Consider the following 27,441-nt stretch of genomic DNA (forward strand, 5'->3'; position numbering starts at 1 on the left):
AAATTGTTAGATGAAAATAATTGACGTCAATTGATGTCTATTCTTTTCTAATATTAGCAAATTGAATATAGTTGAATTTGGAAAAGTTCCTTGAAACCATCTCAATTTCACGCGGCTTAAAATATGGGTTAGACATTTTGACTTTTATTTTATTGACGTATAAAGTTAAGATTATAAAATATAAAGGTCGGTGATATAACAAATAAAATATGTACTATCAATATAAAATAATTTTATATTGACAAGTTAATATAAAATAATTTTATATTAACATCAATTAATATACTTATGGTGGAGCACTTTTCTCTCTCAATCAACTACTATAAAAAGACAAGGGTGGGTGGAGTAGCTCAGTTGGCACTTACCGACTGAGCGTAGGGATGTCAACAGGGTAGAGATTGTTCGGAGGATGCTTCTCCGCTCTCCGCCCCGCCCCCAAATTTATTCCCCATCCCCAATCTCCGCCACGGGAGAATATTTCCCTTCATCCTCATCCCCATAGATCCCCACGGAAATTGAATCTTAAGAAATTTTTTACACTTTTTGATCAAAACTATGACACTAGTATTTTGTTTTTTTTCCGTTTTAAAGTGTTATCGGGGGAACTTTTCCCTCCATCCCCATCCCCACGGAGAAAAAAATCCCCAACTTTGAATCTCCACACAGATATTTCCCACAGGGATCTCCATTAACAGATGCAATTGACATCCCTAACTGAGCAGGTGTAGGCTGTTGGTCCAGGGTTCGATCCTCGGTAGTTGCAATGTAGTAACCCATCTTCCACATCTCCGCGTTCAGCCAGCAGATTTGAAATCTCTTCTTCAAACTCTAAATATTTGTAGTAAACAAAACAATAGAAAGTATCACTGCAATGTAAAATAAAGGCATTATAGAAGTCAATACATAAATGTAACATAAACGTTGTTCAGTTATTCAAAAAAGTTATAGAAATGTTGTATCAGAGCTATATAATTAAAAGTTCATAAATTCAAAAGTTAAAGGTTATAAAAGTTAAGAAATGGAATAGCATAATATGCATAATGGACAAAGTTGGTATGCATAAGAAGGTTTGAAAGTAAAACAATGCAAATATCAAAATTAATTTCATCGAAACACATAAGTCAAAATAAATGTAGGTAGAGAGATAATTTCTTACTTCATTATCAATAAAAATCATCCTGAAGTGCTCTCTTTGGTGTTAGATATCGTGGTTCACTTGTGACCGCAACCATCCACAATTTTTTACAATGTATGGTGAATGATTTAAGATTTGCATGGTGAATGATCTAAAGTGAACTAGAAATAAAAATATTAGGGTTTAAAAAGCAAGAAGAAAAAAATCAGGTCAGCTATTTCTCGGGATGAGAGTGACGGGGTTTTGTAGAAAAATTCCAATGGGTTGATTAATGTTGGAAAAGGGGAAATTGAACATTAAAAATGCAAATGTGTGATAGAAATTTGAATGATTGATTTGATAGATAATTTATTTAGAACTTGAAAATAACAGTTCAATTGAAACCGGAGAAGAATGAGTTATTGTTGTGCAAATTAAGCAATGATTGATTTCAAACTAAATGATGCAATTAATTGAAAAAGACAAAAATTAAACTAAGAATAATTTTGGTGGCCAAAAAGGATGTTAACAATTTCAAAAACAAACCAAAAGAAAAAGGATGTTAGGTTTGAATTGATGCTTTACGATGATAAATCAAGTCTATTATCAAATGATTTGTCATTAGACCATTAAGTTGTTACTTCATTTGTTCATAAAACCCACAATGTAATTTCAAGAAGTGGATATAGGAAAGTTAATGGAAGAGGAGAAGGACAAGTTTGGTAGTTACTTTCACTATATTAGTATGGAATGTTTAATGTTTAGAAAAATCTATTTTATTTATTTATGATTCTGAAAATGAGACATCGATGAACAATACGTGAAATTATCAACACAAGAGAAGAAGAATTGAAAGATTAATATTCAGTACAGTAATATTTATTGATATTACATGGATTTATTTAATCTAATGGTTAAAATTAGCTGTATATGAGTGAGGAACTTAATTGTCCCTCACTCTAGAATCCATTTTTTTTATATTATAAATTTTTTATTATAATTTTTATTTGAGATTAAAAACACAATTTGGACTTTTGTAAAAGGGCTCAAAGTTAATGAGCTAAATCAAAAGAGAAACTCCACCTAATTGAATCAGAATTGAATCAGTTAATCAAGATTTTTTTTTTTTGCAAGATATTAAAAATGATAAACCATTTAAGAGGTGTTGTTTTATTTCTGGAAAAAAGTGAGAGAGCGTAACCACGATTGATGCCTTTGAAAGCAATCTCTTTTTAATTTTAATTATTTATTTTCAATTATTTATTATAATTTTGATTTGGGATTAGAAAAACAACTGGGACTTTCGTGTAAAATGTAAATGGACTTAAAGTTAATCAACTAAATCAAAAGAGATTAAAATTGAATTAGTGAATCAATATAATTTTAAAGATTTTTTTTAAGAAATTAAAAATAATAACAACCATTTAAAAACATTTTTTTTGTGTAGAAAATTGTACTCAATTAAGGGGCTAAAAGAAGAAACATTATACTTTGACTACCTTTTAAAGATTTTTTTTACTAAATTGACAATAGATGGCAAATATTAAAATTAAACACATTATTCATTTATTTAAAGAATTTTTTTTGTTTGGCCGGACATAATGATTGACAATAAAATACTATGTTGAGGTATAACATTTTTCACGAACTTAACTTAAAAAGACTCCAAGTCTAATGACTTAAAAATGTCTCACTCGAATTCTTTCTTTTTGAACCATTTTTCTAAAACTTAATTTGATGTTTTTTGTTTTTATGATTATTACAATCAAAATCTCTCAAATAATCATATAAAATTTTCAAGAAAACTTGGAGAACTGTCTTTCAATTTGACCAGTTTTTCCAGTCTTCTCAATAGCACCAAAAAATGAAAAGATCAAGTAAGTTGTTCAATTTTCCCATCACCAAACTTGCAACGAATATTAGTTCAAAATCTAATGGGACAATTAAGAACTGGAATCATCAGTCTCTACTCAGTTACTCTGTGTTGTATATGTACAAGAAGAAATAATCAGAGCATTAGTTTTATATTTACACGCAAAGTTTATCTCTCATTCCATCTCAAATTCAGCATACAAGGTAATTACATCTGTATTGAACCATTGGAAGTTGATGTATCAGATTCCAGTTTGCAGTCAGATTGTAGAGCTGATAACCATGAGTCCACCTGAAAAAGGAATAAAGGCGGGAGCTACTTTGTTTAACATGATGAAAATAGATACGCCGTGCAGTTACTAGAAGTTGATAATCCATAAAATATGTAGAAAACTATTTGTTGATTGTTCACTGTATAATGTTAACTACTAAGAAACAAATATTCATAAGTTTTTCTTTCTTACTAATTAAGTATTCTTAAGTTAGACATACCTGTATCTTAGAACTGCTTGAACATTCATATCGTAAACCTTGTCGAGTTAAAATAGAAAAGGCGTATCTCATCTCACCATCTTCACGCTTAAAACTTGGTAATTGGTTTACTTCAACAATGTCAGATAGAAGCGTTGAATCTTGAGGACTTAAGTCTGCAATGTCAGATAGTTGTTTTGTCATGCATTTAACTAGAAAATGAAGATCAAGCTACTCTTTAGCACTTAACAGACATATATAAAAAATGTCAATCTACAAAAGTTCTTTTGACTAAAACTGTTGAAAGCCACATGTTAGCGAAACTCGCGTTCAATTCAGATCGAGTACAATAACAAAAAAGTGTTTTTTGTTTTGACATTGAAGTGTGAAGAAAACTACAGCTCTGCGTAGACTACATACCTGTACACAACAAATATAAGAATAAACATTCACCCTGAAGAACAACAAAGCGAGGAAGCCAATCATCTACTTCGGTATCATCAATAGTTGGAGGTTCACCCGGTAGTGCCGCCCATCTCTGTAGCAAAAAAGGGACAGCCAGTTAGTACTAATCTGTTAGGTAATGACAGACAGATAGATGCAAAGTAAACTAATGGAGGTTTGGAAAGTAAGTACAGTTCGGATGTATAAATATCCAGATAGACGAGCTGACCGTAAAATTTCATCAATATTTTCCAACCTGTATCAAAGAAAAAGATCAAAGTTGATGATATCTTGTAGACTTGTAGTATCACATTGTATGACAGAAAATGTTGCAACAGTCAAAAGGTAAGGATCACTCACTGAGCTTTTAACTGAGCCTCCTTCTCTTCTAAATCAACAAGTTCTGATCGAAGAGACTCTACTTCTGCAGCTGTTAACTGAACCTACAAAATACAAATGACGTTGGTAAGATATAACAGAACCTTCATAATGACAAAAGAAATGCAGTGCAAAATCTTGTCAAAGCAAACCTTTCCCTGACTACCATGATTGGGGCTCCATGGCAGCCTCCGAAGAGTAAACAACTTCAACATGAAAGCAGCCTGCAATGTTGTTCAAATCCACAGGCACAGCTAAGCTAGATCGCGTGATTGATTTCTATTAGAATCAAACTCAACTAATGACTTCCATATTGTTGATCTCTCTCTTCCCTTTCCAACCAGAAAACAATGCCTCAAAGACTTACGATTAAGCGATATTCAGTAATAAGTGTTCCGTTCAACACAACACGTTGGAACTTGAAAGTGGAATGCAAGTGATGAAAAATCCTGAAACATCAAGAATGCCAAGAAATTGGATATGAACTAAAACAAAGTTGCTGCTAAACTATTGAAAACTAAGATAAAACTTGTTCATCAAGTTAAGTGCAATAATCAAGAGTGGAGGATTCATCAAGTAACTCTTCCACAAAACAAAAAAGAAAGCACATTTACAGTAGAACAGTGATTAACCGATTAGATTTAAATCAAATTAAATTCCTAATTGATCAACCTCATTCATCAATTTAAAAATGAAAAAACAGAACAATCCAAGAGAATTAAAAAAAAGAAATACCTCTTTCTTTTAGCTTTAAATTACTGAAAAACTAGAACACAGTATTATGGAAGTTAGAAATTGGATCATCTCCTTCCTTTGTAGGACGAAAACGACGGATGCTGCTGCTGCTTCCTACTGATTACGCCAATGGATTTCTTTCAAACGAAGGAATCAACCCCAAGTACTACGGCACCAACGTCTCTAATCTTTTTGTTTTCTTTAGCTTAAACATCATTGCTAACCTACCTTTCTTTCTTTCTTTATGTTTATCCAAAATTATAATTTATTTTTAATTAATTTTTGTGTCATAAATTTATATGCTTTTAATCACTTTTGATTTATTTTTTTGATAAGAATCACTTTTGATTTTTTTTTTTTAATAAGAATCACTTTTGATTTTTCCTAATGTAAAAGTAAAACCAATCACACATTAAATGGGAAGGTTCTCTAGATATCGTTAGTGTTTTAAATTTCTCGAGAATAAATTGCAACTGAATTGTCCAAATAATTAAACCATGATAAATACCGATTCATTTAGCTCGATTTCGTTTTTAATAAATTTATATGTGTTGAATCATTGCATGTTTGAATTAGTGGTGGTATTGTTGTGATTATAATGAATCAGACAAAAATATGGATCTTCGATAAAAACTTTGAGATTTCATCAAACTTGTCATTGATTCAAATTGAAGTTTTGTCTTTTTTTTTTCTCTCTTTTAAATTGTTATAGAGCAAATGGTTAATAAGTTGTGCTACAAATTTTCTTAACGATAAAATTAATTTTTTAAAAATAATTTTATTGTCTTGGGATACACAATATTATAATGCATGAGTCTTTTGTATTTTTTTTAAAAGATCCAATGTTTTTTGTGTTAGAAAATCAAAAGTATCAAAGATAAATGGTATTAGAACATGTTGATTACACATTTTCTCATGCTTAACCACTTTACTTGAAGCGGCTTTGAAAGTTGTCAGTTATATAGTAAAATCTACAGTCCTCATTCCCAACAGTGGGAAAACCCCAATCAAGTATACACATACATGTTTTCCTCTTACCCACTCGTACACCAGAACATTTGTTGGGCTAAGTGTTGATTTTCTCTTTTGTGGGTTAGTAAAGAAATTCACAAGCACACATTTCTTTATAGATACCCCAGCACGTCGAAATACATTAAATAAGACATTTATAACTAAGTTATGTCGGTATTTGAATCTTGGAAGCTCCTTACAATGAATTGTGTGTTTCTTAAATATATCCAAGAACGCATTGTTGAAAACATGGCAAACCTCATAAACAAGAAATAAGGGAATCATAAGTTGATATTTAAGGATGGTACGGTACTCTACTGGGGACATATGTTGACCTAAAAAATTAATAGGGATAACAAGGAGAAAATCCTGAGTATGTGCTGCTTGTTAACAACCAAAAATTTGCTTTCTATGTTGTGGTCATGTCAAACGTTACATCTGTGTCCTAAATTATTTTACTAAAAAGGGCATTCGCCGAAACACGTTGTGCTTTAGGAGGGACAATGTTCTTGCTAGTAAAATTGACAAGGTAAAAAATTGGTATTACAACACTAATACCATTCAAAGCTTTTTCGAAATTAAGGTCCATACCGTATATCCCCCCGTCTCTTAATATATGAACCTATAACACCCAATATTAGGCCCTAGTAGCCACAAACACGTATGAGGCATTCTCTATTGTCAATCCTTTAACTCTAATAGGTAAAGAAGCCATCCTCCATTTAAGGTCCATGAATAAAGGACCTCCACTGACCACGATATCTTCTACTGCCTTCAAAACTCTTTATCAAATCAAATAATCACTTTCTCCCTATGATTAGGTTTGCATATTCTAAGGTCAAAAAAGATTTTGGCGATACTCGTGCAAGATCAAATTAGAAAAAGCTCACTCTGAGGATCCCTTAGTTGTGGCAAAAGATGCATTAACTCAACATCCTTGGTTGTTATCTTCACGGAAAATCCCTCTATAAATCCTTCACATCGACTAAAAGCCTTTCCAAGCAACTTAATCCCCAACCTCAGCCTTCCAATGTTTGAAAGAAACAACTCCCCACGAAGTTTACTACCATCACAAAAAGGAAAAAAATCTTAGTTCTATGAATATTTAATTTGAGACCTAATCTAGACCAGTCTCCCGAATGATGTCAACGACTTTAGGCACTGTTTACCATGAAAATTGGTAAACAACCTATGGTCTCCAACAAAATAGTTAACTTACATGATCAACCAGTGAATACTAGGACATACACTATTGTTTAGATTATGTTTTTCTGAATGTTGAACACTTCAACAACATTCATATTTTAGATATTGTTTGTTTAAAAGATATAACTTGCAGAATGTAAAAGAAATGCAATAAAGAGTGCTTTTCTAAAAGAAATTGCAATGAAAGATAAATGTTGGAAATGTAAACGAACTGTAAACTGAAATAAAATATTGGTGTTTTCACACGTACATTCTCAATAACTGTTTTCTCAATTCACAAGATACTTTGAGTATTTATGAGTGTTTGTACCACAAATGAACACACGGAAATCATAACACTAAGACCCTTATATATAACTCCTATCAACGATCTTTTTCCCAAAAAGTGACACGTTTCACTCGGCATGTCTTCCATTTATCTTGAGATTACACGTGTCTCTTCTTCGAAACTGGATAAGGACGAAATACAGTTATCTCTTTATTCAAATTCAAACTCCTCGTCGAATACAATTTTAGTACTTATTTCATTGAATCCTAACTTCAAACTTAGAAAACATTTCTAAGTCTTATCCAAAATCTCCCCCTCATGCAAGGGTGACTTCGACTAGGAATGACCAACAAACTCCTTTCGAAAACCATAAATACCTTAAAAAATATCTCCTTTTTTACTCATCACATTAAGTTAAGCTTGATGTCGGAAACTTCCAGCTAACAAATTGCCCCCCAAAAATGTCATTTTCGACATAGTGAAGAAAAAGACATTTTTTAAAAGTTCTTTTCGACGCCATAAACTCTTCAACTGCTATGACGTCATAATCATTATGACACTTTTCTCTAACGTCTCCTCAAAATCCACGTGAGAATCTTTGTATAATCATCATGCACCTAGTTCTTAGGAGATCGTGCGCCAGCTTCAACTGCCATCGTCTTCTCATAGGCTTTTCCGACTAACATGTGTCCCACTAACATTTCAACCATCAATGTTGACGTGAAAACCGCTTCCAATTCCCACTCTATAAATACCTTTTTTCAACACTTTTCCTTACTCTGCATTTTCTCAGACGCAAGTCTCTTCTCCTTTTATCTCCAACTTCTTCGCAGAAAAAACCCTTTTTTCTTCTTAAGCTTGTTGCAGTAATGGCGTCATCCACTACAATCAGAAAAGAATCATCAAAGAATACGCATGAATCCAAGAAAACTTGTGGTCTTCCTCCGGTTCACAAAATCTTAGGGCCAAAGGTTATGGGTAACAAACAATATATGCCAGAGTTTCTCACTAAAGAACATAGAAGGATTTACCAATCACAAGCATTAATCCCTATCTTTATTACTGATAAAACTCATGCTATGTTAGGACCCTTATCAGACCCAACTTCTTATCCTGAAAAACTTAAGGATTTATTCCCAACATACTATAGATATAAACCCATAGCAAATACTAGAAAACCCAAGGCTAGTGATGAGGTTCACACTGAGGAAAATCCTCATCCCGATCAACAAGGTAGCCCTTCGACTGACAAACCCTTTAACTTGACATACATGAATAATGGTTGTAGGGTTTTTCGATCCTTCCATTTGTTTAAGGACCCCTTTAATTATCTAGGTTGGCTAGAGAAGTTAGAAAATAATAAATCCCAAGTCTTGAAAGACATCAGTATTTTCAAATTGATCCACTTGTCGAAAGTAGGACCTGCATATTGCCAAACCATGATAGTTTCCTCTTTATATTTTCGGGATAGAACCCATCATGCTTTTCATCTTCCTTGCAGAATGATTACTCCAGCCATGGCTCCCTTCACCAGTAGGAAGTATGAACTTGAATGGTTCACAAGAAAGTTTAATGCTCCATCGAAAGACCAAGAAGAAGAATCTGTTGCCAAATGGGAAGCATTTCTTACCCCTAGGGTGTTACCATTTAGACTACGTCCATCGAAGAATCAAATCACTTTGTTGATCTACCAAGCCAACCTTGTTCCTCGATAATTTGAACTTATTCAGGTTTTTTTGAAGCCTCTCTTCACCAAGAAAAATGTCCTTCTTCTTTTCAACATGATCCACATAGAAGCTTCCAGCAACAAGTATATAGCCAGATACTCAGGAAAAACACAACTTACTCATGTCGCGTTCAAACCATATTTCCTCTATACTCACGAGTTCGATATCTTGTGGCATGATTACTACACCAAAGAGTTTTTTTTATGTTCATGCGTTTAATCAACATCTTACCAAAGCTCTCACCTCTGTGCGGGAAATAGTTAAGAAAGGTATTTCGACTCACATCAAAGAAATCCAAGCGTTCCAAAAGTACTTTGAAACTGGTATAGGCCCGACGATCTTAGTCGAATCATCCGTGAAGCTGCATATACTTTAATAGAAAATTTATCAAGAAAATGGAGAATTTAAAATTGCCTTTGTTCGTTAAACCTGAACAACGGTACAAAACAACTTTTAATATGTATCCTCCCAAATTCCCCCAACTGTGTAACGTTCCATATTTAATTAATCATTTAATTAAATATTTTCGAAATAATTGTCGAAGTTGTGAACTATTGTGAAATATTGATTTAAGTTGTCATGTCATTAGTTGAGTATTTGGTGATTAAGCTGTAGAAATAGTATTAGAGTAATACTAGATTAATTATATGGGCTCTTAATGGTTAGAAGTAGTAAAAGTGAGGAGTATAGAAATTAGGCACATAATGCAAAAGTTAGGCAAACCAAACCTTTCCCCGAGTACAACTATCGGGGCTCCATGCCGAAGAGTAAACAACTTCAACATGAAAGCAGCCTCAATGTTGTTCTAAGTCCACAGATGGCCACCAAAACCCAAACTAAGCTGGATCACTTGATTGATTTCAATTAGAAGCAAACTTAACTAATGATTTCCATATTGTTGATCTCTCTTCCATTTTCAACACAACACATTGGAACTTGAAAGTGGAATGCAAGTGATAAGAAATCCAAGAGAATTAAAAAAATAAATACAAATACCTCTTTTTTTAGCTTTAAAATACTGAAAAACTAGAAAACAGAGTATTATGGAAGTTAGAAATTGGATCCTCTCCTTCCTTTGTAGGACGAAAACGACGGATGATGCTGCTGCCTTCCGATTACGTAAATCAGCCTTAAGTACTACGACACGCCTCTAATCTTTTTCTTTAGCTTAAACATCATTTGCTAACCTACTGATCTTTTATTCTATCACAAAAACTATAGAAGTCAGATTAGTCCATGAGAAAAAAAATTGCTATTAAATTCCTTACAAAATTTAACTGAGTCATGTTAGTCCTTCTACTAATATTTTTTTCAAGAGAGACTAATATGACTCAGTTAAATTTTGTAAGGGATTTAATAGAGACTTTTTTCAGGGACTATTCTGACCTCTGTAGTTTTTGTTTTAACTTTTTTTTAAAAATCATTTTTATAATATTAGATAATTTTGTTTTAAAAAGATTAATAAATTTTTTTATAAAAATTTCAAATGAAATTAAATTTGAATATTTATATTTAAAATATTATTTAAAATATTTTATTATTATAAAAAATGGTATATAGATTTTTTTTATTATTGATCAAATCATAATTTATCATATTTTTAAAACACCAAAATAAAACAATTATGACTTAATAATCAAAATATTGAATGATAATAAAAAAAAGTTTATTATTGGTTCTAATATATTTTTATATAATGTCAAAATAAAAATAATATTTATTTATATATATATATATATATATATATATATATATATATATATATATATATATATATATATATAAAGTTGATTCAAAATTTTTTATATATAAAAACAATTATAGACACTGATTTATCATCTCTTTTAAAAATATTAACTTTTTTGATTGAACAATTTAAATTTATTGTTAGAATAATTTATCATATTTAAAAAACAAATGTGCGTACCATACCAGTACCCGTGCGAACGCACAAGTATGTAAGTTTGAGAGTGCTCTTAAGAGGGGGCTGAATTATGACTTTGAAAATTTTAACGGTGTTTGGAGATGATGATATTATTTTTCTGGTTATGATGATGTCATGAATAATGTAAAGTGCAGAAAAATAAATGACACGACGATATATACTGGTTCCCCTCACAGTCCGAGAGTACTCCAGTCCCCTTTCAACATGAAAGAGATTTTTACTAATGTAAGCACCTTACAATAGGCTATGAAATCCACAAGAACAATCCTCTTGTGATTGACTAACAAATGATCAAGAGAACAATCCTCTCCTTGATCAATCCAAATGATTAAGAGAACAATTATCTCCTTAATCAAGTAACCCTTGCTTCTAACAATCCTAGAAAGCAAGTCAATAACAATCTTATTTTCAACAATCCTGAGAAATAAGATATGAATATAACAAGAACCTTTTGAATAGAGATTTGAATAATAGTGATCACTTTAAGTGATGTATCAAATAAATTGATCTTCCCTTCCAATGACAATAGTTCTCAATTCTTAAGTAATAGATTGCTCAAGATTTTTTCTGTTTTGGATAATGTGAAAGTATGCACAAGAAATCTTGAGTAAAGGTTGAAGAATGTAAGAAATGAGTTCTGAAAATTTCTAAGAGTTTTTATTGGAAGAGGTAATTTGTGATTTGAAATTCTTTGTATTTATATGTGCATAACACCCTTTTGAAACATGGCAAATGAATGAAGAAATACCATGAACAATTGTCAATTTTAAATGAAATGGTTCCATGAAGTGGTGTATCAAAGGGTGTCTAAAAAGCTACTGGTTTTTTCAATTTCGTACAGGGTGCAATCGATTGAACAAAAACATCAATTGATTGCACAAGGGCCAACAACTATAATTTTTAAAAAAGCTTCAGCAAGCAATCGATTGCACCAAAACAACAATCAATTGCACTAATAGGACAAAAATTCTGCTAAGTGTTTTTAGGCTATATTTTTGAAAAAGCTTCCGAGAGCAATCGATTGCACCAACGCAGCAATCGATTGCACACAGGAAAACTTGATAAATTTGCCTAAGACTTTTGTGTTATGGGCATGGATAATATATGCAATGAGAGTTTGATTACTTGAGCGTCTAAGACTTCAGTAAAAGTAAATATTATCATTATACCTTCTTAAAATGAATAGCTTGAATTCAAAGCCTTAAATCATGATGCTCTATCTTTGACATGTAATTGCTTGAATTTGAACATGATGCTTTATCTTTGAACTTCATCTTTGCCTTCTTGACACTAAGAGATTTGTCTTCATCAAAACAAATTCCTTCATTGAGAAGCTTGAATTTACAAAGTATCCCATTAGTGCGTGTGTGTATATATATATACATACATACATATATATATATATATATATATATATATATATATATATATATATATATATATATATATATATATATATATATATATATATATATATATATATATATATATATATATATATATATATATATATATATAAAAGAAACCACTCAAGTGAGAACGCTTGGTTATTATGAGAAATGAGAACAATGAATCACGACCATTAAATTTTGATTTGTTGATTTTAATGAACTTTATTGGTTTCTCTTTCTATGTTGATTTAAAATTTATATATATATATATATATATATATATATATATATATATATATATATATATATATATATATATATATATATATATATATATGGGGACGACTCAAGTGAGAACACTTGGTTATTATGAGAAATGAGAACAATGAATCACGACCATTAAATTTTGATTTTGTTGATTTTAATGGACTAGATTGATTTCTCTTTCTATGATCCTTAATATTTATTTTAAATCAACCTAGAAAGAGAAACCAATCCAGTCCATTAAAATCAACAAAATCAAAATTTAATGGTCGTGATTCATTGTTCTCATTTCTCATAATAACCAAGTGTTCTCACTTGAGTCGTCCCCATATATATATATATATATATATATATATATATATATATATATATATATATATATATATATATATATATATATATATATATATATATATATATATATATATATAGGGAGTAGTGAATTCATTTATAACCTTTGATTTATTTTAAATCTAATGACTATTAAAAGATAGTTTGATAAAATATTTTTTTTCACATAAGAAAATCATTCCATATATAGATATTCTATGTACACTATAATTAATAAAATATTCATATTTATTTGTACAACCTAATTAAAATAATATCTATATCTTAATAAAATATTTATTTTTCTCAAGTGATTAATAAGTTTTATATAGTTAAAAAGAAATGTGTAGAAATATATCTATTTTTAATAAAACGTGATTCTAGATATTTTTTTAAGATAATCATGATTCTTCATAAAAAATAATTTCTTCTTCTTTTTAAATGATTTTTTATATTTAAATTAAATTATTTTCTATGTACTTAAAATAAATGATAGAGTTTAATTACTAGGAACTCATTATTTAATTCAAGTAAAAAGAAAATTTTCATTTAAATGAAAATTGAAATTTATTAAAAATAACTAGAAAATATTTATTTATTAAGAATCATATTTTTCTCAAAAAAATATTTAGAATCTAGTTTTATTCAAAACTATTATTTTTTAAACATTTCTTTTAAATATATGAAATTGATTAGCGACTTGAGAGAAAGAAGTGATTTATTAATATATTGATATACGTTTTAATTTTTTCTATTCACAATTAAAGTATTAATATATTAATAAATTAAAACTTAAAATAATTTCAATTTTGCATGTATAAAAAATTAATATATTTACAACTAATTCAAGCTTTGTTATATTTGTAAAAAAAATAAAAAATAAAAAATTATAGATCTCAACTCAACCTAAATTCATTCAAGATATAAACAATAACTTAGACAATAAAAAATTACACAAACAACTTATTTAGTTAAAAATAATTGATAAAAAATTCCATGATGATATAATAGGAACATGAAGGAAAATTGGAAGTGTAAGAGGAAGATTGTAGTTTGTGCTAGTTAAAGATTGTCTCTCTCACCGCTTCATGCTTTTAATTGTCTCTAGTCTCCAAGCAAATTTTTGTTTATTGGCATAGAAAGAAAGTGAAAGGAAAAATGTATGGTTAGAATCTGTAAAATTGAGGTGTAACACTGCCTCAGATAATTTGTTGGTATTTGAGGGTAGTAGTGATAGTTTAGAATATAGTTGGATAGTGTGAAGAGTTTGGGTTGATAGTTGAAAGATAGTAGCAAGTAGTGTGTGAGCTAGTATTGGAGCATGGTAACACATAAGTATTCAATTTGTTGTAGGAGGAGAGTAATAGTAGAATGAAGCCTCCAATTATATTGATATTGAACCTTAAAGGCTTAAAGGCTTGAATACAATTACACATATGCTTGCCTATTTATAGGTGTTTGATGATGTTACTAGAATAGAACTATCGAGACTTTTGTTTGTCTTTTCTACATTACATTGACAGACAACTTTCTAGGCTAAGTTAATCTAAGATTTATTATAACACTCTAGAAACATGTAGCAACTTTAGATTATTCTAGTTTTCTCTAAACATTGTCATATATTTTGCTAGAATATTCTAGAAATGTGCATCAATTTCAACACTCCTCCTTGATGCATATTTCAGTAACTCCAAGTGTACTTCATAGTTGTTCAAATGTGAATTTGTGAAGCTATCTCCTCCTTCATTGATACTTTTATGCAATATATTTTATTTTGAAAAGCATTATCTCCACCATGATTCAATTTTGTCACACTACTTGTCTCAATGAATGTTATTACACTCTTTCTCAATATTGTTGAAGGCTTTTGACGAGAATCATTTTCACTCCTTAGTTGTGTTTGGGATCAACCTTGTTTGTCTTGTTAAAGACTTCTAAAAGGACCACTTTTGTTATCTAGTTGCATGTTAATCTCCTTATCATCACTCTGGCTTCTTAGTTACTTATGAGTCTCCTTGTCATTCTTGTAGAAGAATTTTGACAGGGACTCTTTCTTGCTCTAGTAGATGTATTTGTCTCCCTAGGCTTGTATTCAAGTTGAGCCTCGGAGGTCAAAGGTCTCAATTTTTTTATCGCCTAGACTTGCGCTTTATCAGAACTCGAGCCTTATTTGTCATAGGTTTACGACATCAATTGTGCTTGAAATTAAGTCTCTCTCATTTTTAGTTTTGGGTTTTAACTCAAACAGAGTCGGGCCGTGTAGCTACCTGTACTCCTTTGTGTTTGAGTCAGAGACCTCATTTTCTAGTTTTTATAAAATAGTCGGTGACAAGAAGAAATAGTTCGCTACGCCCTGTGAATGACCGAACGTAGCTCTGATACCACTGTTGGTATTTGAGGGTAGTAGTGATAGTTTAGAATGTAGTTGGATAGTGTGAAGAGCTTGGGTTGATAGTTGAAAGATAGTAGCAAGTAGTGTGTGAGCTAGTATTGGAGCATGGTAACACATAAGTAATCAATTTGTTGTAGGAGGAGAGTAATAGTAGAATGAAGCCTCCAATTATATTGATATTTAACCTTAAAGACTTAAAGGTTTGAATACAATTACACATATGCTTGCCTATTTATAGGTGTTTGATGATGTTACTAGAATAGAACTATCTAGACTTTTGTTTGTCTTTTCTACATTACATTGACAGAGAACTTTCTAGACTATTAGTTAATCTAAGATTTATTATAACACTCTAGAAACATGTAGCAACTTTAGATTATTCTATTTTTCTCTAAACATTGTCATATATTTTGCTAGAATATTATAGAAATGTGCATCAATTTCAACATAATTTAATCTAGTTAAATGCCGACAACATGGATGAAACCATGAAAACAGGAACATTAACGGTGAAGATAACATTTTGAAAATCACAAACATTGAAAGGAAGTCGACACAAACCTTGAAATGGAAGAAGTTGAAGAACTAGTTATGTGAAGAAGTAATGAGCATATGAGTTTTATAATAGCCATGGATAGAGATATACTTAGGAATGATGAGAGAACTTGGGAAGACAAATATGTATCAGAAAAACACATGAGTTGAAACGGTTTGTGTTGGAAAACAGCAACCCCTATGATATATCAGGTTAGTGGATGCGTAAATTGATTCTGATTGGTTATTGAAAAGATGAAAAAATAGATGTTGATTGGTCTTTAGGGTACATGCGCGCGTCCCGTCAAAATTGATGTTGATTGGTTGAAGACAAAAAGAATGCGGGGTTAGAGAAACAGCCACGTGGATTTAATTACATGATTAATTGATTACGATAATAGCCTTTTGTAGTGGGTTATTTTGAAATTACAAAGGGCAATTATGAGAGTTTATATCTATTCATTTTTAATGGAACAGTGAAATCAGCATAAAGGTTTTGAAATATAAGAAGTTGGAGAATCGGTTATTTTGAAATCACAAACACGGAGACTATAATTTATGTATAAATAAATAGAAAAGCAAATAAGAATGAAAGCTATCAATTTGTCATTCCCACCGTCTCCAAATACCCTCGTTGTTTTAGGGTTTTCATCATCAATTTCGGCATTCCCACTCCTTTAGGGCAATGGCAGCCCTAGGGCAAATGAACGTCATTGAATTGCCGGCAGCCCCATCAGTGAAACTGAACGTCATTGAATTGCCGGCAGCCCCATCAGTGAAACTGAACGTCATTGAATCGCTTTTGCGGGGATCCCGAAGCGTTGATTGCTTTGAAAAATTGGTGCAAATTGGCGAAGGAACTTATGGGTCAGTTTTTCTTTAACCACTTCAAGATTTATACTCCTTATAGGTTACTTGAATTAACGTGGTTTTCTTTGGAATTGAATTACTGTTTATTGTTTGTGGAATTGTGACGTGGTTTTCTGCTTTTGTATTATACTTCTTTATACTAACATGGTTTGATTCAATGCTTTAAAAATTCACTTTGGATAGGAACTACTTTTATACTTTATGTTCCATTCACTGATTGTCATTGCTTCTATTTCCTCAAAGTCCATGCTCGAATATTTCCTCAAATTCAACTCTTTAACATTTTTATATGCATGCAGTCAAGTTTACATGGCCCGAGAGATCCAAACTCGTGAAATCGTTGCTCTCAAGAAAATACGAATGGACAATGAGAAAGAAGGGGTATGTATACATACTTTTTCAATTCGTTTCAAATTCGGCTAGATTACCTCTCAATCGTTTTTAAATTATGTCATTTCAGTTTCCTATAACTGCTATACGAGAAATCAAAATTCTAAAGAAACTAAATCATGAAAATGTAATCAAATTGAAGGAAATCGTCACATCTCCAGGTACTTTATTCTATGTTGATCTTAATGTTTTTTTTTTTATAACTAATTTCTATTCAAAAATATGTAGGCTTGAAAAAGATTCCTTTTGCGAGTTAACATTTTTGCTCACTGATACAGGTCTTGAGAAAGATGATCAAGGGAGGCCAGGCAAGCTATTCTTTTTCATGATATTTTACATTAGTATATGATATGCTCTATGCTTTTACTGTTTTCCGCTTTTGTGTTGGGATTGCACAGATGGCAACAAATACAAAGGTGACATATATATGGTCTTCGAATATATGGACCATGATTTAAGGGGTCTTGCAGACCGGCCTGGCGTGAGGTTTACTGTCCCTCAAATTAAGGTATGACAGTTGAAATGTAAATTCACACACTAATAATTAATATTTTATTGATGATTGAGTTGTTTTTTCTTTCCTCAAAAGTGTTACATGAGGCAGCTCTTGACAGGACTTCATTATTGTCATGTCAATCAAGTGCTTCACCGTGATATCAAAGGTTCTCTTTTTGTGAAAATCTTCCAAAGTGCTGCATGTCCAAGGTTTTGATTTTAGTTCTTACCAAATCTATTATTTTCGTGTGATGTATTTTGTTTCTCTGCAGGACCAAATCTTCTCATCGATAATGAAGGTAATCTGAAACTGGCAGATTTTGGATTGGCACGGTCATTTTCAAATGAGCATAATGCAAGCCTTACAAATCGAGTCATCACTTTATGGTACAGGTAATTGATCTTGATTTTATCCCGTCACTAGTGTTTGGTTTTAACTTTGGCTTGCCTAAGTTTATTTCTCCATATATTTAGACCCCCCGAGTTACTATTGGGGACTACAAGGTATGGGCCAGCGGTAGACATGTGGTCCGTTGGGTGCATTTTCGCCGAGCTTCTTTATGGGAAGCCCATCTTTCCTGGAAAAGATGAGGTTAGTGATACTTTATATATAAATCTTGAGCAGAGACAGGAGTACTGTTGAATGTTTTTGTTTTTTGAGAAACTTTATTGGCCAGGTTTGGTTTAATCCTTTATATTTCCAAAACTCCCTTCAGCTATGCATTATTGCATGAGGAAAAAGATTTTTCATATCACTTGCTCAGCTGTTCTGTCTTTGTCTTAGTAGTGGCTTTTATACTTATGGTGTCATTCCTAATAATGGTTTCTTTATGAAAATGTGTTTCCATTATATACTTAAACCAATGCATTATATGATTAGTACATTGTTCACATGGCTAGATATTTTTTGTTGTATTTGCTTTTACAATGCAAGGCTTACTGTGTATGCGTATGCTAATTGTCTTTAATACAGCTTGGAGGTTATGCATGTTTTCTTTTTTACTATTGTAGCCTGAGCAAGTAACTAGGATTTTTAGGCTTTGTGGAACCCCGGACGAGGTGAACTGGCCAGGAGTCCAGGAGACTCCTTGGTACAATCACTTTAAGCCGAAAAGAACGATGAAAAGGTGTCTGAGGGGTGCTTTCAGACAGTAAGTATCAGATTCCAAACATCATTATTCATATATGCATTTTTATAGACTAAAAAACATACAATGTATTCTCTTTCATTATCTTTTAGCTGTAACTGATTGTATCTGAATGGCTTTTGTATGTGACTTGAATTCAAGCTTTGATCCTCATGCACTGGAGTTGTTGGACAAGATGCTCACACTCGATCCAGCTCAGGTATATCACTTCATCACTTGTGGGTCCATTCTCTTAATTGCTAAATAAATGTATAATTGTTATTTTACATGGAGAATTCAGAAGAAGTGATAACCGTTGCATCAGATCTGAGTCCTTTGTTGAATGCCATCGCTAATGCAAATTCGATTCCGTTGCCTTCTGAATGTGTTTCTCTTCTCGAAACTGAAAACCCTTTTTTTTTTTTTTTCGTTTTGTTGCAACCTACTTGGTTTTTATTTTCTTTCGATAATATAAACAACCCTAGTTTCCCCAAGTTTTGAGAAAATGTTTATGAATAAAATAATTGAAGTCAATAATTTTTTTTGGTTAAGTAGTCAATAACTTTTTTTAAAAATATTGAAGTGAATATTTGAATTAATGCAAGAAAATAACTAGTAAATTAGTAGTTGGACATCATTTATTGTGCATTATTCAATCTCTTTTAATTTGACCTTGTTTATTGGTAGTTTGTCCACCATTATTCTCTAGTAATAACCACACATCTTACTTGTTGGTGATTTTTTTTTTTTTGAGCTTATGATCTAGTTTTGATGGAGTGACCCTTTAATGTGATCCATGTAGCCGACTCCACTTGGTGGAATAAGGCTTGGTTGCTGTTGTTGACGACTCTTTAATGTGATCAAAATTTAATAAAAAGTTGATGACATAATGTTGGTGACACAGAATTGGGCTGTGTTGTTTTGAAGTGTAGGCCAATGACATTATTATTCAGCATGCTTTTATGATGAAACAATTAACTTCTTGATCTGCATCATATAATTTCTTTTTCTTTTTGATTTATTAATAGAGAATTTCTGCGAAGGACGCACTTGATGCTGAGTACTTCTGGACTGATCCTTTACCATGTGATCCTAAGAGGTATGGACCTTCATGCACTTAAGTTTTTCATTTTCAAGATAAAATTTTACCTTGCGATCTTCATGAGATAAATGGCCATTATTTAATTCATCTATAACTTCTTGTTTCCATCAATTAATCATTTTCTACGCATTTTAACTCATCATTACCCTCATTTTTTTCTTAGTTTACCCAAGTATGAGTCCTCACATGAGTTTCAGACCAAGAAAAAGCGTCAGCAACAATGGCAAAATGAAGAATACGCCAAGCGTCTTAAAATGCCTGCAGGACCCCATTGTGGTCCTCTTGGTGGAGGTGGAAGTGGCTATTCAGTTGGAGCTCGAAATTATCCTCAAGGTGGTCTTCATGGGTAGGAATCGCGATCAACAGTATGTTAGGCAGCACTAAAACATTTATTGTTCATTTTGTGAGTGAGATGGTAGACTGAGAGTATTTGAGAAAAACATATATTTCCTATGGATTTTAGATTGTAAATATACTTTGAATGAAAGCAATTTACTTCAGCACTATATGTTACAAGCCTGCTGTTCAAGTTAATTGTTTATTGAATACTCCCCTTTTTACTGAATTTTTTCTGCACACTTGAAGACTCTATATCAACTTGTACTATTGCATGAGGAAATCGATAAGAATTTGGGCCAAGGTGCTCTCCATTTCTATAATAAATAAATTTAGAGACAAAGATGATGTTAGTTAAATTAATGTTTTAAAATAATTTCTAAAACTGTCAAAAAAAAAAAAAAGTAATTTCTAAAAGAAGAGAATATCTCAGTTTTTTCACACTCTTTCGAAAACTTTGTTTTCAAATTCTTTCAAAAACTTTCTGAAAAACTAAATTCTCATGAAATTTGATATTATTAATTAGGGAATTTCTTAATGCTCCATATGAATTTCTACGGCTACTGGAAACGCATCTCTAGATACACCTCAAACACATAGTGCCTCAATTAGTGCCTCAATTGTATGACTAAATTTAGTTTGGAAATATATTTTCGAAACCTGCACTATGTTGTATTTTATGTGTTCGGTTCTGGTATGTCAAGACGATTTATCTTTAGAATTTCTTTCGAGTATCATCTTTGGCTTCATATCTCTCAATGACTCGGGCATAGGTTGACACATCATATTCATTCCATCTATCTCGTTTTCCATTATAGTAAAGCTAAAAAATTTCTACCTTTTCATCTGCAACAATGTGCTTGTTTGTATGTTATGCTCATACTTTCCATGGTCTTTCCATGGATGCCTTGGCAACATATGTCATAGCTCCACAACTATATATAAAAAGAAGATGAATATTAAAGTAATTTTAAACTTGTAAGAGGAAGGAAAGCTAAACATGCAGAGGCAAGCAGAGCCATCAAATTTTATAATAAAACCAAACAATATAAGTTCCATAAACTAAATTAAGCAATTAGCTCTAATACTTATAAACCTAATATGCAGTGCAAAGTAGATGGAATTAACCTCAAACATCTAACAGAATCAGCCAAGAGATGATTTTGACAAAGATCTTGCATTAATCCAAACTTGTAGAGAAACTAAAAAATTTTAGTTATAATATTTTGTGTGGGTTCACTTGTATTAGTTGGAAAATATTTCCAAACAAGATAACACAATTGTGATACTCATAAGAGAGAGAGAGAGTTTGACAACTACAGAGACAAGACACAAACACAATCCAAGACAGATGTAGCCAAATAATAAATCTCAAGAATTTACAGAGTTATACTTCTAGATTTTTTTTGGAAATATATTTTTGGAGTAATTTATTTATGGGTTAATACCATTTTTGCCCCCTGCCATTTGGCCTCTTTCCGGTTTACCCCCCTGTAATTTTTTTTTTTTTTGCAAATGCCCCCTTGCCATTACAAGATTCCATCAATTTGGACCTTCGACAGATCTGGCACATGCCAATTGCCTACGTGTCCAGCTGAGTGGCATTTTTTTTTATTTTTCATTTATTTTAAATGCCAAATAATTTAATTACACGCCACATCAGTATTCCATCACTTATCACTTATAATATATTACACAAATGTGGTTCATTTTGGTCCTTCCAATTTGACCTAGCTGATAATCACCATTGGAGCTGCTCAAGCTTGCTAAGTGAAGCATTTCGTGCCCAGAAGAAGATAGCAACTGAAGTGACGGTCATCCCTAGTCTCGAAATGGATTCGCGTCCAAAGGTATGTGGATTTTTTTCCCTTTATCTTTTCGTATTTCGTTCTTTAGGTTTAGGCTAATGTTAGAGTGCTCGTTACAGATTCTGGGTAAGTTCGCTGTTGTTATTCATCATGGTGGGGAGTTTGTTAAGGAGAATACTGTGTTTTACAAGGGTGGGGTTGAGTCAACTGTGTTGAATCAAGATATAGAACATTGGGGTATAGAAGAAGTGACGGAAATGGTAATCGAATGGGGATACATTGGAGATGAATTTAGGGTTTGGACCAAACTTGAAGGTATAGATGAACACTTTGTTGAACTTAAGAGTGATGATGGAGCATTGGATGTTGCTACATTTGCTGTAGGTAACAACACTGAAGCACACATATTTGTGGAACATAATGTGAGGGACATAGGAGTCCATGTTGTGGAGCCTAAGTGTGTTGAGATGGGTCTAGGTAGGGATTCTAGTGATGCTGAAAGTGATAATGAAGCAGAACATGTTAGGTTTGATGACTCTGAAGATGATAGAACAACTGCAGTGGATGATGGCTTTGAATGTTTTGAAGTAGAAAAACCCAAAAATTGTTCACCTCGAATTGAAGTTACTGGGAAGTCCTACAGGTATAAGAGGTGTGCCTCAAAGAAGATGACACCAAAGAAAAAGCAGAAGATTCTAGTTGGAGCACCTGGATTAATAGCCAAGGAAATTAAGAAAAAGGAATCTGAACAGATGGAAGAAGACAAATATGAAAGTGATCACTTGGGTAGCTCTGATCCAGATGCATCTGAAGATGAAAAAAATGCCAAAATATGAGAAGTTTATGAAGGAGCAGCTTGGGAGGGATTATGAGTTTAAATTGGGGATGGAATTTAATTCATTGGTTGATTTCAAAGATGCCATAATTGAATGGTCAGTTTTGAATGGGAGGGAAATTACCTTTGTGAAGAATGAAAGAGATCGGGTAAGGGTAGAATGTAAGGGCAAATGTGGGTTTTTGGCTCTATGTTCCAAAGTGGGTTCCAGCAAGACATATCAAATTAAAACATGGGTGGGGACCCACAGTTGTGCTAGGGTTTTAAACAATAGGTGTGCTAAGTCCAAGTGGGTAGCAAAGTATGTTGTAAACAAGATGCAGTCAAGTGAGAAAGTGAAGATAGCTGATATCATTCAAGACATTAGGAAGACATATTCAGTAGGGATTACCCCAAGTAGGGCATGGAAGGCAAAGGAGATTGCAAAAGGAATTGTTGAGGGGGATGCTGTTAGACAATATGCAATGGTTTGGAGGTATGCTGCAGAATTAAAAAGAGCATGTGCAGGAAACGCAGTGAAGATCAATGTAGAAAGACCCATTCCATCTATTCAGCCAAGATTTGGGGCTTTCTATTTCTGTTTGGATGGCTGTAAAAGGGGTTTCATTCAAGGCTGCAGACCATTTATTGGTGTGGATGGATGTCACTTGAAAACTGATTTTGGGGGTCAATTGTTGATAGCAGTGGGTAGGGATCCAAATGACCAGTATTTTCCACTGGCATTTGGGGTTGTTGAGACTGAGACCAAAGAAAGCTGGAGGTGGTTCTTACAAATGTTGATGGAGGACATTGGTCAAGATAGAAAATATGTCTTCATCTCAGACCAACAAAAGGTATTTCTAAATCTATTTTTATACTTGTTTTAGAATGACTTTGTATATTTGATTTGTGAAATCTAAATATAGGCAGGGTTTGGTAAGTGTTTTTGAAGCAATGTTTGAAAGAATTGAACACAGGTTATGTCTTAGACATCTGTATGCAAATTTCAAGAAGAAATTTGGTGGAGGTACTCTGATTAGAGACCTAATGATGGGGGCAACTAAGGCAACCTATTATCATGCTTGGGAAGAGAAGATGGCTGAACTAAAGAAAGTTGATCCAAAAGCTTGTGAATGGCTGATGAAGGTGCCTACAAAGGCATGGTGTAAGCATGCCTTTAACATTTACCCTAAATGTGATGTGTTAATGAATAACATTTCTGAATCCTTTAATGCAACAATACTATGTGCTAGAGATAAGCCAATTTTAACTACGTGTGAATGGATTAGGAGCTATCTCATGAATAGGATTTCATCTACTGTTACTAAGCTAGAAAAGTTGGCACATAGGATTATGCCTATTCCTAGGAAGAGACTAGATAAGGACGTATTTATGAGTGGACAGTGGAATCCAAATTGGTGTATGAATGACCAATGGGAGGTTAAGCATGCCTACAATGGTCAACAATTTGTTGTTGATGTGGGTAAAAGAACATGTTCTTGTAGGTTTTGATATTTAGTAGGTATTCCTTGCAGGCATGCTTGTGCAGCATTGGCCTATAGGCAATTTAAACCTGAAGACTATGTGGATAATTGGTATTCTAGGGAGAAATATGGAGAGGCATATAGTGTTGCAATTAGCCCAATTAATGGGATGGATATGTGGCCACCAGTTGAAGCAGATGACTTACTTCCTCCATTGTATAAGAAAGGACCTGGTAGGCCTAAGAAGCTTCGATTCAGGGAGCTTGGTGAAGGAGGTACAAGAATGAGGAGGGTTGGAGTAACATATAGGTGTACAAAGTGTGACAAAATTGGTCATAACTCAAGAAAGTGTAAGGCTACAAGTCAAAATCCGGCTGCCTTGAAAAGAAAGGTACCATTCCATTCCATTTGAATTTTTGGTTGTAATATTTTTGAAATAATCCTGTTATTAACTTGTTTTCATTTTCAGAGGAAGGCTCCTAGGAAGAAACCTGCAGTCAACAATGATGTTGAGGTTGCAGACCCTGTTGATGAAGAAGTTGCAGACCCTGTTGATGATGAGGTTGCAGACCCTGTTGAAGAAGTTGCAGACCCTGTTGATGAAGAAGTTGCAGACCCTGTTGCAGAACCTACAGTCAACAATGATGCTGATCAAATGGAGGAAGAAGGACCTGTCGTAGAGAAAGATGAGATGCCAAATGAAGCCCAAGGTCCACGAATAATCACTACTGCTGCCCCAAAGGTGGTCAAGAAGCTCAAGATCAAGAAAAAATTGATTCTTGCTGGACAGAAGAGATCAAGTAGCAGGCTGAGGGTGCTGAAAACTTTGACTCAACAGGGACCTGGAAGTAGTGATAACCCTCTTGTCATTCAAGAGGATGAACAGGGTACATTGACTCAGGAGCATATTGAAGTTGGCTCAGACCCAAAGCTAGGGACTTGTCTAAGGGCTATGAAGTCTTGGAGTGATATCTCTAAAAAATAGGAACTCTGTTTGACTTGTATTGGCTATGTTAAGTTTATGTTTGTTGCAACTATAACAGATGAACAATACTATGTGCTTTTTTGATTATGTATTTGGTTGTGTTTTGAATATGTAACAATTATGACATATGCACTTATGGTGCTTTTTTTATTATGAAGTTATGATTATGAATTTGAAATGCTATAAGATATGGTTTAGAAACACCATTACATTGCACCAAAAGTAGATTATACATGCTAAAATCCATTCTATTACACCAAAATCATTACACCATTCAACTGAAATGATACATGTTAAAGAAACAAAAGTACACAACAGTTGCAAACAAAATTCATTCTATTGCAAAAAAAGTACACAACAGTTAACACATCTTGTATACAACAAACAACAACATCCAAGATGCTACCAAGGCCACCATCAACCTGAAGTTTTTTTTCCTTTCTTCATTCAGCAACTTCTTCAACTTTTCAACCTTCTTTGAAGATGCCTCTAGGCCAAATTCTTTGGAAAACTCCTTTCCAAACTCTTTCCCAAACTGTAATCCAAAAGCTTTCATTTGATCAAGTGTGAATTCACTGTTATTGATAACCAACTCTCCACCTCTGAAAACTTCTTTCTTCCCACCTCTCATAATGTGTTCCACGACTTCATCATCCCAAAGAAACAAATCGCATGCTGCATCACTCTACAGAGCCAAATACACATTTCACATGGATCAGAATTGGTACTATAGTCTATTTAGAACGAAGAAACAGAACAGAAATACCCTTTCCACGATTCTTGCATCTCCAAAACTTCCTCCGAGGGTTTTCGTGTGTGTTTGAGACAAACATCTTCATTGATTCGTTGCATCCACATCTGGGTATTGATCTACCGATTGAATTGCCAACTGACGAGCTCCTTGTAGAGTCCATTTTCGTGCCCTAATTTTCACTGCTTGGTTGAAGAAGACGAAGTGCAAGGTTGAAGATGATTAACACTTATCACTCTCAAATACTGATGTGGCATGTAATTAAACTTATATGGCATTTAAAATAAATGAAAAATAAAAAAATGCCACTCAGCTGGACACGTAGGCACTTGGCATGTGCCAGATCTGTCGAAGGTCCAAATTGATGGAATCTTGTAATGGCAAGGGGGCATTTGCAAAAATTTTTTTTACAGGGGGGTAAACCAGAAAGAGGTCAAATGGCAGGGGGCAAAAATGGTATTAACCCTTTATTCATTTATGTAAGAAATTAGTCTAAATGGATATTGGGTGATTCATAAAATGTATCTCCTGAATAAATTTTGGGAAAGAAATGGGGTGAGTGTCACTTAATACGTGTTTTGTTATGAAAATGGTGCGTCTGGAAATTTATTTTTGAAATATGAAGGGCACATTCAAATTTTCATAGGGTGTTTTTCTGCTCTATAGAGCGCATTAAGAAATTCCCATTAATTATGGAATAATAAGATGACCCATACTCATAAACAAAACTACATTTGGGGTTGCTCAATGCACCAATGTAGTGCTCATGCATCCTAGTGAATAATTTAAAACACTTTTAGCTTCGAGATTTTAAAACTTGGACACGTCTAAAACATGCTATACTCGGGTTTTTGCCAAATCAAAGGTAAAACAAAGTTTGGATTTTGAAATCCAAATCTGCCTCACCATATCACAAAATTCAATTTCCAATATATGTAAAATCAAAGTAAAAAGAGTGTTCAAATTTTAAAATTTGGATATTTTGCATTTCTTTTCTCCGTTGCAAAACCTCTTTCAAACAAAGATTGACACGGGATCGCGAAGCAAAAATAAGCCGATACTAGAATTTCAAGTTTGCGAGAAGGTAGATGGAATCTCCAATGCTATGTTACCATTGGTTATAGCAGATACCGTTGTAAATCATACTATATTTGGTTTTCTCATATGTGATGGGATTCGTGCGGCGTTCTTTACTTC

The 27,441-nt window shown here is 32.8% G+C and overlaps 3 protein-coding genes across 3 annotated transcripts; 2 read left to right on the forward strand and 1 right to left on the reverse strand.

The window, feature by feature from the left end:
* Window positions 1-3,049: 3,049 nt before the first annotated feature.
* Window positions 3,050-5,242, reverse strand: LOC131639384 (uncharacterized). The gene is made up of 7 exons (XM_058909883.1): window positions 5,015-5,242; window positions 4,432-4,728; window positions 4,262-4,344; window positions 4,094-4,157; window positions 3,878-3,995; window positions 3,479-3,633; window positions 3,050-3,278 (listed from the first exon to the last, which is right to left on the reverse strand). The coding sequence occupies exons 2-7, from the start codon at window positions 4,492-4,494 to the stop codon at window positions 3,195-3,197; spliced, it is 567 nt and encodes a 188-aa protein (XP_058765866.1). The 5' UTR covers window positions 4,495-4,728; window positions 5,015-5,242; the 3' UTR covers window positions 3,050-3,194.
* An 11,393-nt stretch (window positions 5,243-16,635) lies between these two features.
* Window positions 16,636-20,614, forward strand: LOC131639383 (cyclin-dependent kinase C-2-like). Its single transcript, XM_058909882.1, has 12 exons — window positions 16,636-16,949; window positions 17,252-17,333; window positions 17,413-17,503; window positions 17,621-17,650; window positions 17,741-17,850; window positions 17,932-18,004; window positions 18,110-18,230; window positions 18,312-18,429; window positions 18,849-18,988; window positions 19,127-19,184; window positions 19,993-20,063; window positions 20,230-20,614. Exons 1-12 carry the CDS (start codon window positions 16,768-16,770, stop codon window positions 20,414-20,416), a joined length of 1,263 nt encoding a protein of 420 aa, XP_058765865.1. The 5' UTR covers window positions 16,636-16,767; the 3' UTR covers window positions 20,417-20,614.
* A 2,439-nt stretch (window positions 20,615-23,053) lies between these two features.
* Window positions 23,054-25,493, forward strand: LOC131639388 (uncharacterized). The gene is made up of 4 exons (XM_058909886.1): window positions 23,054-23,878; window positions 23,955-24,442; window positions 24,560-24,899; window positions 24,978-25,493. The coding sequence occupies exons 1-4, from the start codon at window positions 23,054-23,056 to the stop codon at window positions 25,491-25,493; spliced, it is 2,169 nt and encodes a 722-aa protein (XP_058765869.1).
* The last annotated feature ends 1,948 nt before the right edge of the window (window positions 25,494-27,441 follow it).

This window comes from Vicia villosa, unplaced genomic scaffold (assembly GCF_029867415.1).
Source record: "Vicia villosa cultivar HV-30 ecotype Madison, WI unplaced genomic scaffold, Vvil1.0 ctg.002608F_1_1, whole genome shotgun sequence".
NCBI classification, from domain to species: Eukaryota; Viridiplantae; Streptophyta; class Magnoliopsida; order Fabales; family Fabaceae; genus Vicia; species Vicia villosa.